This window comes from Achroia grisella, unplaced genomic scaffold, assembly GCF_030625045.1.
Source record: "Achroia grisella isolate CSIRO2021 unplaced genomic scaffold, CSIRO_AGI_Agris_v1 utg558, whole genome shotgun sequence".
NCBI classification, from domain to species: Eukaryota; Metazoa; Arthropoda; class Insecta; order Lepidoptera; family Pyralidae; genus Achroia; species Achroia grisella.
The window spans coordinates 1,697,915-1,711,998 of NW_026712938.1; the positions used below are offsets into that span (position 1 = coordinate 1,697,915).

The following is a 14,084-nucleotide window of genomic DNA, read 5'->3' on the forward strand; positions in this document are numbered from 1 at the left end:
CCCATATAATAGATGTAAAGGTATATTTGTGTGGAGAGTTAATGATATTGGTTTTGTACTTATATTAGTTTTTCTTTAGTGTATGGATGTTTTTTTTGTTTTGGGTTAAGGACTTTAAAATATAATGTTACCATGAGACGGGCCATACAATTGTTATGATATATAAATAAAATATTCTTGCTTACAAAATATCTCCCTCTACTTGTAATTGAGATGATAGATATGTCTATGTCTGTCCCCATGACACAACTTCCCTCATCAAATTTTATTATGATTCATTCAGTAGTTTAATTGTAAAAAGTAAGAACAGACTGACAGGTTTTTACTTTTTTGGAATTTATAATATTTATAATATGTATGTATAACCTATGGACTCCAAAAGTTTAATAGACAAATGAGAGCCTGCTTAAAGGACCGTCATCGAAATAGAACAATAATTGATAAGACTATTCTACAATTTTAACTATATATCCATGGTATTCAGACCTTGGATTGTTTGCTTGCCTGTCCCGAACAATATACTGTGAGAGTGGTATAGTCTGGGTATATATTTTGAGTAAGATTGTTCTGTCTGCTGCTTTTTCCTTATGTTGTAATATAGTGGCGCCACCTGTGTCAAAGTTTACGCCAATTTATTATACATTATGCATAGGAAAGTATGTAAAGCCTTTCTATTTACGATAAAAGTGGAAAAACGAAAAAAAATAGTTCTTAATATATAATTAAATATAATTTTCTTTTTATAATTAATATATCAATCTCATCTATGTCTTTTATGTCACTCGGTGTCAGACATGTCAATCGTGACATAAGCAAAATGACGCACCACATATTTCTGTTTACAATTGATATATAATATCATTTTGAGTTTTAACTTAAATATCTTTTTTATAATTTTCAATATACTGCTAATTCCACATGTTTTACTTAAATTAGATACCTTAAATGTTTAGACATGAATTTTGCTTTAGAAGAATGTACTACCGAAAAAATACCACTTGTGTTGGAGAATATCATCAAAACACTTATTGGTCGATCACAACCAAATGATTTATCACAAAAGGATTTATTTTTCATATTAATTATTACTCTTATGGTCGAAAATGGATTTATGCCTATCACAGATGAGTTTAAATGTATGGATATCAAGTCATACTTGGAGATGTTTTCTGGCCAAGAAGCTAAGTTCGTTCTGATGGGATTTCAGAATATTCCAGTAAAACTGATAATGTCGCCTTTGGGTGCTATGGTTCTGTTGAATGTAGTGATAAATGAGTTAAAAATAGATACATATTCCATTTGCTTGCCTGTGAGTCGCTATATCGTATCTGTACAGGCTTCTTCAATTCCAATGATGTTCAGAGATCTAAAACATCTCACATTTAATTTCAAGAATAAAATTATAGTTCCAGTAAAAAGTAAAATTATAAGCCACAGTGGGTATCCTAGTGCAAGTTTAATTGGACTACCTCAAGAAGTTTACTATAAGATTTTACTTTATTTACCTTTGAATGATATAATAAATGTTAGTAAAACATGTGGTAGATTACATATGTTGGGTACCAATGAATCTTTATGGCATGATATGATTAAAAGGGATTTCAATGAGCTCCAATCGGATAGACAGGACTGGAGAGCACTCTATAAAGATATTTTTATTTCAAAGGAAAATGATAAATTGAGACAATATAGACAAAATTATGAAAACAATTATTTAGATTTCACATTTAATAATAACATGTGGCATTTAACTTGACAATAATTATATTTAAAATAATATTTAATTACTTAGTGATATGTGCTTTAGTCACTAAGCAATTAGGAACAAAAATGGTTGTTACTAGTTAAAACTGCCACATTTTTAATAGATCCCTATTTGTACTTATTTGTATGCCTCTGAAATATATATATTTGAAATGCATAGATAATGTCAACTATTCCTCTTCAAACTGCACTTTATTCCTCTCAATGTATGGTTTTTGAGTGGGTTGAGGAATAGCACCCTTGCATATATGTATATATATATATATATAAAACAGTTGTTTCATCTGTTTCAAAAGAAATTATTGTTAAACCTATATCTAGAAGTATAAAGAATAGTCTTACTCATTGGGAAATTCATGGTAACAAAGTAGTAAAAAAATGTGGCAGCTGCACACATCTTATATTTCTAATTCACGAAGAAAGTAGCAAGTCATATGTAAATTATATAGAAAAAACATGTTTGTGTAGACTACACAAACATTTACACACAACTACACAAAAGTTTTTTCTATGTTTCTATGTTTTTTATATGTATGTATTTTTTATATGGTAGTGAGGAGTGGATCAAATATACAATACAATGTTGTAATAAAGAATATTTTGTATAGTTACAAAATGTTGGAATAGGTTTTAAAAAATCTATATGCATACTCTGTGATATTTATTATATTGACTAATAAATAATTATCCACTTGTAACTCAATGTTTCATTGCCAATTTTGAAAAGTTTCAAACCATTTATTAGGAAAACTTAATTATGGCGTAAAAATATCATGAATAAGATAGATTACATAGATAAACAAAAGTCCAGTAAGACTGGAAAATGTAATTATATTATGGATTAATCCATCAGGACATTTCAACCCAATATGAATAGGAATACTTGTTCTTTGTTATATTATTATGTTTATAAGATTTTTTTTTTACAAAACATGTGTATTCATCTAGATTGAACATTAAATTACAACATAGAAAGTCTTAAATGTTTTATGTTATGTAATATACATGTGTTGTAGTGCAGTAAAGCAAACTTTTAAATTTTCTTGTCTATGTATCTGTGCTAGCTGCATTATATTAGCTGAGTTGTCATAGTTTTTGACAAGTAAAGACAAAGAAAAGGTTCATACATTGTTATTTCCTTCATTGCTTTGACTATTCAAACTCTAACTCTAGGTTGAAAAGTAATGCTTTGACAAAATACTGACTTTCGATAATTTCATAAGGACTTTTAACATTGAAGCTATATATTTTTTATGTTCTTATGAAAATGCATCGTCATTGATTTTTTTCTTGTACAATAATAATCTACAGCTAAAGGCTATAACAGAATAACAGATAGGATTCAGATTTACTGCCCATACTGAGTTGTAAATCATTGTGTATTTATTACTATATCTATATTATTATTATATATATATATATATATATATATATATATATATATATATATATATATATATATATATATATATATATATATATCTATATATATATATATATATTATATTTTATTTATATTCATGTTATACCTAGAAATTGTTGCTTAGCATTATTACTTACGGATAAATAAAAAAATATTTCAATAGTAAAATTATTTAATTTTGTATTAGTTTTAGATTTACAAAAAATAATAAGATTGTTCGAATAATTATAATGTTAATATTTAGCAACCTTTTGTCCATTAATACATTGAAATATGTGGTTTTCATATAGGTAACAGTGCGGAAAAATTGAATACGGCTGTCGGCAAAGGAGGTCGTCACTTATCTATTCCATTTGATTCTACAACTGCTAACGGTGATTTAAGTGAGTATATTTCTAGTCACAAAGACTTACACTTGATATTATTATGAGACAACGTAATAGGAGTGTGTTAAAGTAATATGGTGTTTACTGTTTTCTAAAAAGTAGCCAAGATTTCCTTATTTATCTCTTCATGAACACAAGTATGGCAAATTCATCAAGAATTAACCACGATGGTTAAGGATAAGGAGGTTGATGGAAGCTCCGTTTGGAGGTCTATCTTATAAAATAAATTGTGAGCAATAGGTCAACTAGCACCATTAGTAAAAATTCTTTTCCTCCGTTATGTTAAGTTGCATTTTATATTTTTGTATTTTTTTTTTATATATAACAGTCCGACAACCCAATTTGCCGTCAAATAACATATTGTAGGATAGGTGGATGACTTGTTATACTCCACGTGCTTAAGACGATAATAACATACCTAAAGATTATAAAGCCTATGATAATCACAAATATTATTTGACTACTCTATCACCACCCGTATAATTCTACTCATTCAAAAGTTGATTCGAGGAAATGCCCATTTATGTAGTTTAATAGTTACTATTAACTGTTAAGGGAATAGGCACATTCGATACTGATGGTGCTAATCGGTAACCGTCGCATCTATATATATATATATTTTTTTTTTATTTCTCTATCTATATATATATCACGACGGACATCACCTTATCACCATGCACTATCACGATATCGTGATGCCCGTGTTACCAAACATGCGTTGCCATTCCGTAGGACAATGGTGTCATGCAACTTATGCTGTAATTTCACTCCAGCAATCGACACAGCTTACAAAGTAAAAACGCTGAAATAAGTGAAACTGATTTAACAACACAGGCGACTTTCTACAAAGTCTAACTCGGTATAAATCAAAATGTAAATTAATAGATATCCATGGATTGATTCTGATTAGAGTAGCTGTGGCTTGATTATCTGGAAAGGATGAATTACAAAAGAGTGATGCAAGATTTATGGAACAATACTATATGAACGGTTGTTCGAAAAAAAAACTACGTCTAAATTCAACGACGATATGTAGGAGTAATTGGGTACCTTAGATCTCTACCTGGATCGTAAGTAGGCAAGTAGTAATTATTAATATTATTATTCTACCTAACTACTTGTCTATGGACGAGGCACAATGTGAGAATCGATTCATTGCAAATCGTCTCGAAAATTAATTAACAGGTGCTTGATAGTGTATAGCATTGTTCTGTTATCATAAAGTTAATAATTAGAGCTTCATGTAACTGATTTTCGTTATTATTATTATGAATACTTAATTAGTTGTGTATTACAATATTAATAAATAAAGATCTACAACAGTCTACAGAAAGGTCATCTAGATATAGTGTGGCGATAATTTTCCCGTAAACGTTTGATTATTTATTAGTTATTGTTATAACTGCATTTAACGCGCATCGGTTACCCTCATAGGTTACATGTAATGCTTGTATTACGTCCAACCGCATAACATTACATTAACACCACGTTACACATATCGCAACGCAGCACAATAGATAGATAAGTGAAATGGTGATTACTCTAGTGCATGTATTTTTAATTTTAATTGTGTACGTATTTGTTTAGAGTTTTATTTCTGATTCTCTACATTTTAATACAACAATTATGAATGCTGGCTAGTAAGAATGACTCGTGTAGGAAACGGAATACGTATATTATCGTACGTAGGGGGAAAGAGCGTTGTGTCGGGCGTAACGCTGAATACAGGGGATCGGAGGGCACCGAGCTCGAATTAGGATGGGCGAGGGGTGCGCGCGTGAGATGCGCCGCGCAGCCTCTGTTCATTTTCCCGACATTGTGGCGCCACGCCGCCATCGCCGAGTTGATGCTAGTTTTGTGAGGTGGACGCCACGCTAACTGTGCTACGTAGATGTAGGCCCCGTGCCGAGAGCTTATGTGCTAATGGCCTGGTGTAGGTGAGCGGCCGTGGAGGGCCCTCGGGCGCCGCGTGACAGACCGCCGTGGCGGTGCTACGGACCCATGCTTACCCACAGCCGATCTGACGGCGATTTTCCCATTTACGCTAGAGGTGAGAGCATCCTCTTTCTGTGTTGTCGTTGTGAATTAGTGACCCCAAGCATGATTTATTGAAATAGGTGTGTATATGGTATTTATGTATAGCGATACATAATGTTGGTAGGCACCTATTAGACGCCAGTTAACAACAGCACACTGATTGATTAATCTCAGAGTTAATGTGATGCTGTCATACGGCCTCTTTATTTAATTAGACTGAAGTGTTCATATTGTAATATGTAATCTAAACTTTAGCGTAGTTTACTGTATCATAAAACATAAATGTTCTAACTAAAGTACGTACTAAATTCTTAACACAATATTATATTAGAATTACACAAATTAGTATATCATAGATTCGTTTTTTTCAATGTTTAAATTAATGAAATTCTAATACAAGCTTTTTAAATTATCTCGTCTTACTTTTAATGTAAAATTATAAAGGTAGGTGATACTTTTGACTTCAGGCTTCGCTGCATGCATTTAACGGTACGTAGGTTTCAGGCATAAAAACATGGTCCGTTTATTTTCTAGGGCAATAGGTATCTATTAATAAGTACAAGCTCCACGGTTAATCTCACAGCGGCCGCTTCATCCACATAAAATCATATCGGAGCACTGTGATCATTCAAGCAGGCACTATATAATATTTTTTATTTCACTTTGACATTCAATAAACCGGTCAAGTGTACTTACTTTTTCCACGTGTATTATATTTTACTAGTTTATGTTGTATTTTCTTTACGTGCCAGGCAACAATCGTTGTATAGCATCTGTACTTGTGTTTTTATTATTGCAACAGAATAAAGATACCAATTTAACATTATTAGTTGTAGTCTTCTAAAGTAGCATTTATTTCGTTGCTATCGTATATACATATCTGAAATATACTGTTTTGTTAATTGTTGCTAAAAGTATGCCTTTTAATAACCTTGTGTATGGTGATTACTTAACATATTCAAGGATCAGGCGTAGTACAAAAATAATTTGATAAGCTATATTGTTATTATCAGTCGCGTGGTATCTTATCTCTTTAAAGTTTATATGTAATGAAATGTCTTAGTTATAAATCGCGTTGAATTCAATGTGGACATAAAATTTGTTCAAATAATGTGAAATTCACGGAATTGTAATGCCAAAGTGTTCGTGTAGTGAGAAAATGGATGGTTTATTTCAAAATAGAAAAAATAAACGTAGGCCTATAGACGATGATACTAGGAGCGAAAGTGGAGCATTAGATGCTGGTGAAGAATTCTGTAAGTTATCTAATTTTATGCGTCACCGTTTCAGATATATACCAATATCTTAGTTAATTGTATTAAAAGTATATCAAGTGATTTTAGAATTATTTAGGGAATTAAGCAATAGTAAGAAACTTGTGTCCTAGGATTTATGTACCGCAAATAAATTATGGAATAATCCATTAAAAATGTTAATATATATTAGCATCCATATTGTTTCACAACAGTTGTACCTACAGGTATATACAAATAGTTCCGGCTCAACGTTAGTTATGTACTAAAACTAAAAATATACTCTTGTTGTACATTGCATAACATAATGTAAACTATGCTACACAAAAATGTCATTTTCAATTTTTAAATGAACCCCGTCATGTAGTTTCTGCCTCGTTAACTAGGACTATGAAAAAATGTAGAGTAGGTTATACTAGGACTATTAAAAAACCGACTACATCGGCCATTTTGTAGGAAAGTAAGCTATATTTTCATTGAATATGAAAAAAAAAAACTATTCCATATTTATAATAAGACAGTATTAGTGGTTACTGAGTGTAAAGGTTTAATTTTTCATGTCATAGTGGTCGAAAATTTGATCGCATTTGTACTAGGAATTGGGAGATTTGTTCTTGGACAATATTTTGTGCATCGAGGGTCATCAGATGTTAAATCGATATAAGTTGATTTCACGAGTCCGGCGCGGTCCACTGTTATGCTTTTGCTGCGCCATGTTCGCTCTTGCGTGTCTTTTAAGGAGTTATATGTATATTAGATACAGCAATAGAAATTGAGAAGGTTCCTTCAGTTTCATATTTCATCGCATTTAAAGAAAAGATTTGATGGTTTTAAACACAGATTAATTATATACTATCTGGGTTATCACATTTTTCATAATCAATGAGTACAAAAACGTTATGAGTCGTAGGCTAATGATAAGTATTACGATTGTATTTTAAAATAATGTTATATATACTTAATTGATTTTAAATAGTTTTAATCCCTTTGTATTGGGATTTACAAATAAAATTATTACAAAGCAACACAAGGAATATCAGGAATTAAGGACAGTACTTATATTTTTATAGCAATCTGTAACTATTTTAATTTCATAATTTCAATATTAGACTACGAATGATTCACTTTTTTTTTCGATTATACGCGTGTGTATAAAAAAAAGTAATATTGTACATTGCGGTTAACTAAAACTATTAAACTATATATAATATACCACTTTTGTATTATAGAAAGATTTGTTAAGTTTAGATAAAACGTCTCTAATTGCAGAACATTTATAAAGAAGTATTCTTCTTTATAAAATTTCTGCTTTTCTTACCAGGGAAAAGTAATATGTTTATAAGATACTAAATATTCAAAATTTTTTGGTTAACCATATAATATATGAAAGAAAGTCATTTTATATTGTTTTTACCATCCTAATTTTATTTAATACTACATAAATATCTATATTGCAGCTAAATCTCTCTCTTCTTCTTTATATTATATATCTCAATTTGTATCTTCTATCTAATAAAGACTATATTGCAGGATAATGTAATTGCGCATAATTTAGTTTATATAGTTAAATAATTATATATATTATATCTCATCTGACTACACCACGTAGAATACAATTTATGTTACTTGCTTATCTTGATTTTATTTATAGGTGTATGAATTTTTAAAATCAGTAAAATCTTTGAGGATGGCGATTAATATTTTTATAATAAATAACATACTTATAGACAATAAATTTAGTGACGTTTTCACGTTTAACCTATAATTATACAATTGTATAATTATAATAATTATACTGATAAGATTAGATTAAATATTTTTTTCTCAGTAATATATTTTATCGTATCGTATTTGAACTGATTTGTTATATATGGGATATCTGTTGGAAACTATTTTATATACATTTTTATTGTCTATATTTTTTATAATATTATATTGTTTTTATATGACATAAGTCAATTTAATACAAAAATATTCTACAACTACAACGGTGCCGTTTTACTTTTTGCTCGTCATCTTGATCTCCATCCTTCACAATATCTATAAAGTATACTCGTACCAATGAATTAGATGCATATAGAAAATTGAAAATTTGTTATCAGAAACTCGTTACAATATTTTAATTTTATAGTCAACGCCACATATGCAATGCACTAAGATTGATTGTTGTAAACTAAAAATTAAAAGTGGTCTGAAAATAGATTTTTTCCGGTACCCTTTTGGGCAAGGGGTCGTCAGATATAACTCTGTTTAGTTATTCTTTTACCTAAGGAGAACTTACCTAATTTTCTTGACGTAATTACCAGTACGCACAAGAAGCCCGTTAGATATAATTGCGTTTACTTCTACATTAAGATTATCATGATCTACATAATCGAAAGTGGTATGTCACTGGAAACTATTCATACTTATTTAAAAACACAAACAGGACCCCAGATTGGAAAACAAAAAATAAACAGTGAATCTCTACAGGTAGTATTTTTAATCTGTATGCATCGCGATGGCGTGGTATCTCACATTTAATCGTTTAGGGTCTTATAGTTATTTGTTATTAGTTATTTGTAGAAGTGGCCATTGTATGTTCATATACACTATTGGCTTCGGTCGTTGCAGTAGTGCACCTGCTCAGAAGGTGCAGGTTTTATGTCACCGATGGATCGATCGCACGTTTAAAAATACTGGACATAGGTAAAACCCGTATCTTACATAGTTACCCATACTATATGTAAAATCGATTTTAGTTTGCAGCAGGCTTGTATATTTCCATAAAACATTGACATCTGACTTGACATTGATATTGTAATATACTAGCGAAGCGACACAAATTAACAAAAATTAACTTATGTGTATCAATATCAACATCATATATCATAATAATTATTAATTTCTAACCTAATCTATTCACCGGCCCTTTATAGCGCCTTCAGAATAAAACAAAATATTTAGTGAGAATATACATTATTAAAATTGGCTCTACTCTATTCCAATAGGCACTAATAATAAAAAAAAAAAAACAAATTCTTATTAAAAATATTTGTGCTTACATGAATAAGCACTCACTAAATGGAAATACGTGTTACGTTTATTCAAATGTTTTAACTACAGATAACTCCACATTTTATATTCATTTGAACTCCTCGTTTAAAATAATTCATTCAATCGTAATAATCGATTCATCATTATATGTTATTAATAATAAGTAATGATAACGAATAAAGGCACATTTTTTAAATAATAAATAATACATTATTATATATATTTTGTGCTATATAAAGTAATAAAAATTATTTTAATTTTAATACAATTAATGTTATATTTTATTGTTACCTTTGCCATCACTAGACTTTTTGTTTATTATTACTCTTTTTTTTTAATTTGTATTGGAGCCTACTCTGTTTTTAGTATTGCATTTACGTTTTTAATATTTTACAAGTCTTAAAATTTTACAAACTATATAGGTAGTACCCGCTTCTCAGTATTATTTGTTATTTTACCCAAAAAGGACATTCTGAATTAAATCTGTGTTTCTTTGGGTGCAGTAAGTTTATGACGGGAGACGGCGATATATGAGTAGGTACATCAGTATTCATCAGCTTCAATTCTGAACAAATATTAATAATTCTTTAGCGAACAAACATCTTTCTGTTATTGCTATAAGGCAATCAAGAGTATAAACTTTGAGTGATTCCATGAAAATATCGTACATAAACTAAACTTGAGTGTCAAACATCAATATTAATTAAAATTCTTAAAAGGTAATAATAATGGTACAACCTTGCCACTGTCATTAACTATTGCCTTCGTGATCTCGTGACTACAAAACAAATCAAGTAAAACAATTGATAGAATCCAGTTTGGCGCCGCTTGCTCGGTTGTTGTGTCGGAACTCGGACGCGTTGACGAGACATGGGATACTCGCCAGTCGGCTCGCCACGGTTCGACGAGGCGAGTCGAGTGCATTTCAACATGCAAGAGGGACAAAGGCAGGCGGGCCCCCACCCAGCCCCGCGCAGACGTCAGCCCGCACGCCACCAGTCCACCGCTGTGCGTCTGTCGCGGCGCAGGCACTTTGATATGAATATTTCGTAGTGTATTTTCTCGTGTCGGCATCGCGTGTGCCTTTTACTGGTGTAAATTGTCAGTGTTTTTGTGGTGATTATATACCAAAGATGATGTGCATGCAACATGGCGTTGCGTAGTTGACATGTCGTTGAGCGCGCCCGTCCAGGCGGTGCGCGGGACTAGGACCGGTAGCCTCGACCAACTGGATTTCCAGGAGCGCAGGCAGCTCATTGCGAGCTCGTTGTCTCTTACAGACTTCTTGCATGTTGGGGCTAAGGAGGTTGCAGCTGTTGCCGGTCAGTACCCTATAGCTTAGCTATAACTCTTTTCAGTCTCGTCACACGCCTAGCCACATTCCTAACAATAGGTTTGCGAAATGAGGCTTTGTTCACGCCGTTCGACATTTAAAACTTCTCTACTAATGATTATCAGGCCTGGTTAGAATCTAATTGCGTTTTAAAAATATTACGTTTAGTGACAGAAATATTATCATTAATCTTCATCTTGTATATCATGATTATAATAATTGTCAATGTAAACATGATTTGGGCTATCATCGAGATAATAATAAAGCCTTGTTACTTAGATGTGTTATCGAACTTTATGTCCTTTTCTTAACTGGATAAGTAGATAATACTGAATTACATATATCTGAACTTACTTTTTAAATTTACAATGATACACTAAAGTACATGATATAAACGTGTGACGAGGTGGCTTGTGATTCCATATTACTTACTACACGTGACCGGAAACGGTAAACGATTATTATAGGTACGTACAGGGTTAGTCGGGTAAGCTGCCCACATAAACGAAGTCGCAGGAAAAGTTTATTTTGTAAATGCCTCCAACGGTATTTCTTTATTAATTCTAACACGGTTAATAAAATGACCTTATAGTTAAAGTTGAACTCAAAGTAACCTTCGACGAGGCCAGCAACCAACGTGTTTGAATTGAATATACAATTATTACCGTATCTTTCTCAGGTATAATCTTAATTGTCAGTACAAATTAAAACCAGTACAATAAAAAAATCTTTAGTTTAGTAAAAAATCTCAAAATAGGTTTATTTTGAGATTTTTTACTAAACATTGTACTGGTTTTAATTTGTCATAGTCTAATGACGGTTGTCATTAGACTATAAATTCACATTTTGTGTCTTTCTGTATAACTTTTCATTTTACGATTGTGATATGATATGACTAAAAAGTCTTTCAAAAGTTTACAAAGAAAAAAATCAAAAATATTTATTGCTGCAGTGTTAGTTTTACCTCTTAAATTGTTCACGATATTATAAAATACTGTATGTATTGCTTATTGTAATTTCGTGAAAAGAAACATGTTTTTTTTATCTCCGAACAAAGGAATAAATAGACCATGATTTTCCCCACGTTTTCACTTAATTATATCACTACTGAAAGCGAAAAGTCTATTGACGAAGACAATGGTCTGCTTATCTCATCATACTTCATATTTCCACATTAATATAGCACCATGGTTGAACCCGTAAGACATCAACAAGATTAATTTGTATATATTTCTTTTGATTTCTATTTGCATTATACAGTAGTAGTTACTTTACATTAGTTAGTACAAACATTAACCGCTGTGTAAGATTTTTTGGCAATGGACGCATTTATTTCCATAGTTACTGAGCACCAGAACGAGACAAACAATACTTTCGTATGCGTGATATTATCTCCCGCATATTATTCATGGCCTGATGATGTCATTCGCTCTGTTTTTGCTGACACAGCCATTTATGAATATAACTGTAAAATATTGTCACAACACAACATTAAAGCTTTTATTTTCATTCATTCCAAGTCATAGAGTCTCATATTCTACGGTAGGCCGTTAGGCAGAACTTAGTGGTATTGTGGTGACTAATGTTCAGTTAAATGTCAATTTATGATTTTCATCACTAAAATATTTTTTTATTTTATCATTGTAAATTATAAGATGAAGGACTTGGTACCTCAAACAGGATTATACTTAGGTATATTATGTACCAGAGAACGGTGTATAACGTAAAAATGCAATAAATAGAAATTAATTATTTTTTTATTTTTAGAGCTGTAAGTTCACTATACTTACTGAAATACATTATTTAAATTGTTTACTTCGTTGTTCTTATGTTTTAATTCATCGGAAAATTTTGTACTACGGAATAAATCTTAACGGTTCTAAATTATTACTATGATTTCATCTATTGAAGTTGCTTTTATAAATAATTGCCTGTTGCATGGGCCTACGTAAAATTAGCTATATTGCTTCCTCGACGTGAATCTTGATTGTAAATTACTATATAGGAAATTATTGCCAGGAGTAAATCGATATAGAGATTATTGATCTTAGGCAGTCTAAGTGCAAAAAATATTCATTTCGTAGCGTATTCCTTGCATTCTGATCTCCGATCTCTCGTTGGCTTATTTTTTTTTAAATGCTTATATATGTTTATCAAACAGTAATTAACAGCACGCCTGCTGAGGTATAATGTAAATTGTAAAATTAAATCTATCTTTAAACTTCATTAAATATGAAGTCATATGAATCGGTTATCGAAATTTGATAGTAATAATTAAAAAAGTACATAACAATTCATCTTTTCAAGCCGGTTCATCTAACACTCCATAAAGCTATTACATTTGAGACTCAGGGATATCACAAGGACAACATAGAAAAATCTTCACGAATGCAGTCGAGCAACGAAAAATTCTCTAGAAAAGTTATTTAAATGCTTATAAAAACATTAAAATAATTAAATATGTATAAGCACAACATAACAATTTAACAAACAGGGAAAGAATCAAAATATGCAGAATTAGTATAACTGCATTTTTTGATTCTTCAAATTTGTTCGATTAAGGATTAACCGCAACGTTCGCGGTAAATATGCTACGCTCTCTTGATAGATTGTCATCTTCATTTTTTATAATGACCTTGATAACGAATGTTATTTTATAGTGCGTCAGATAAGCAGTAAATGTTCTATTTATACTTACTTCTACTACTAATGAAATATTCGGGTTTTAGAATCGGTCCCGTCACGCCCGTGCTACTATTGGCCCGCTTTAATTGAAGTCAACAATGGTAGGTACTATATGTCGAATGCGTTGTAATTGTGTCTTGTAATTTCATTGTAAGTAGTTGCAGTTA

General features: G+C 31.1%; 2 protein-coding genes across 8 annotated transcripts in view; both read left to right on the plus strand.

The window, feature by feature from the left end:
- Positions 1–14,084, plus strand: part of LOC131848442 (phosphatase and actin regulator 3) — a 56,193-nt gene that overhangs the window by 2,075 nt on the left and 40,034 nt on the right. For 2 of the 7 annotated variants that reach the window (XM_059198301.1, XM_059198302.1), the window contains exons 2-3: positions 3,478–3,570; positions 13,962–14,018. The exons of 1 other annotated variant lie outside the window; for it this stretch is intronic. In XM_059198301.1, coding sequence (XP_059054284.1) covers positions 3,478–3,570; positions 13,962–14,018 — 150 coding nt within the window. Of the gene's footprint in view, positions 1–3,477; positions 3,571–5,478; positions 5,624–10,785; positions 11,222–13,961; positions 14,019–14,084 lie in introns of those variants that run through there. 4 more of the 7 variants (XM_059198305.1, XM_059198303.1, XM_059198307.1 and 1 more) reach the window with 4 other exon arrangements.
- LOC131848446 (uncharacterized) lies at positions 818–2,239 on the plus strand. The gene has a single exon (XM_059198313.1). It carries the CDS (start codon positions 956–958, stop codon positions 1,754–1,756), a length of 801 nt encoding a protein of 266 aa, XP_059054296.1. The 5' UTR covers positions 818–955; the 3' UTR covers positions 1,757–2,239.

What these genes read in the sequence shown, in the direction of transcription:
- LOC131848446 (XM_059198313.1), top strand. Translation starts at nt 956, where the DNA reads ATGAATTTTGCTTTAGAAGAATGTACTACCGAAAAAATACCACTTGTG.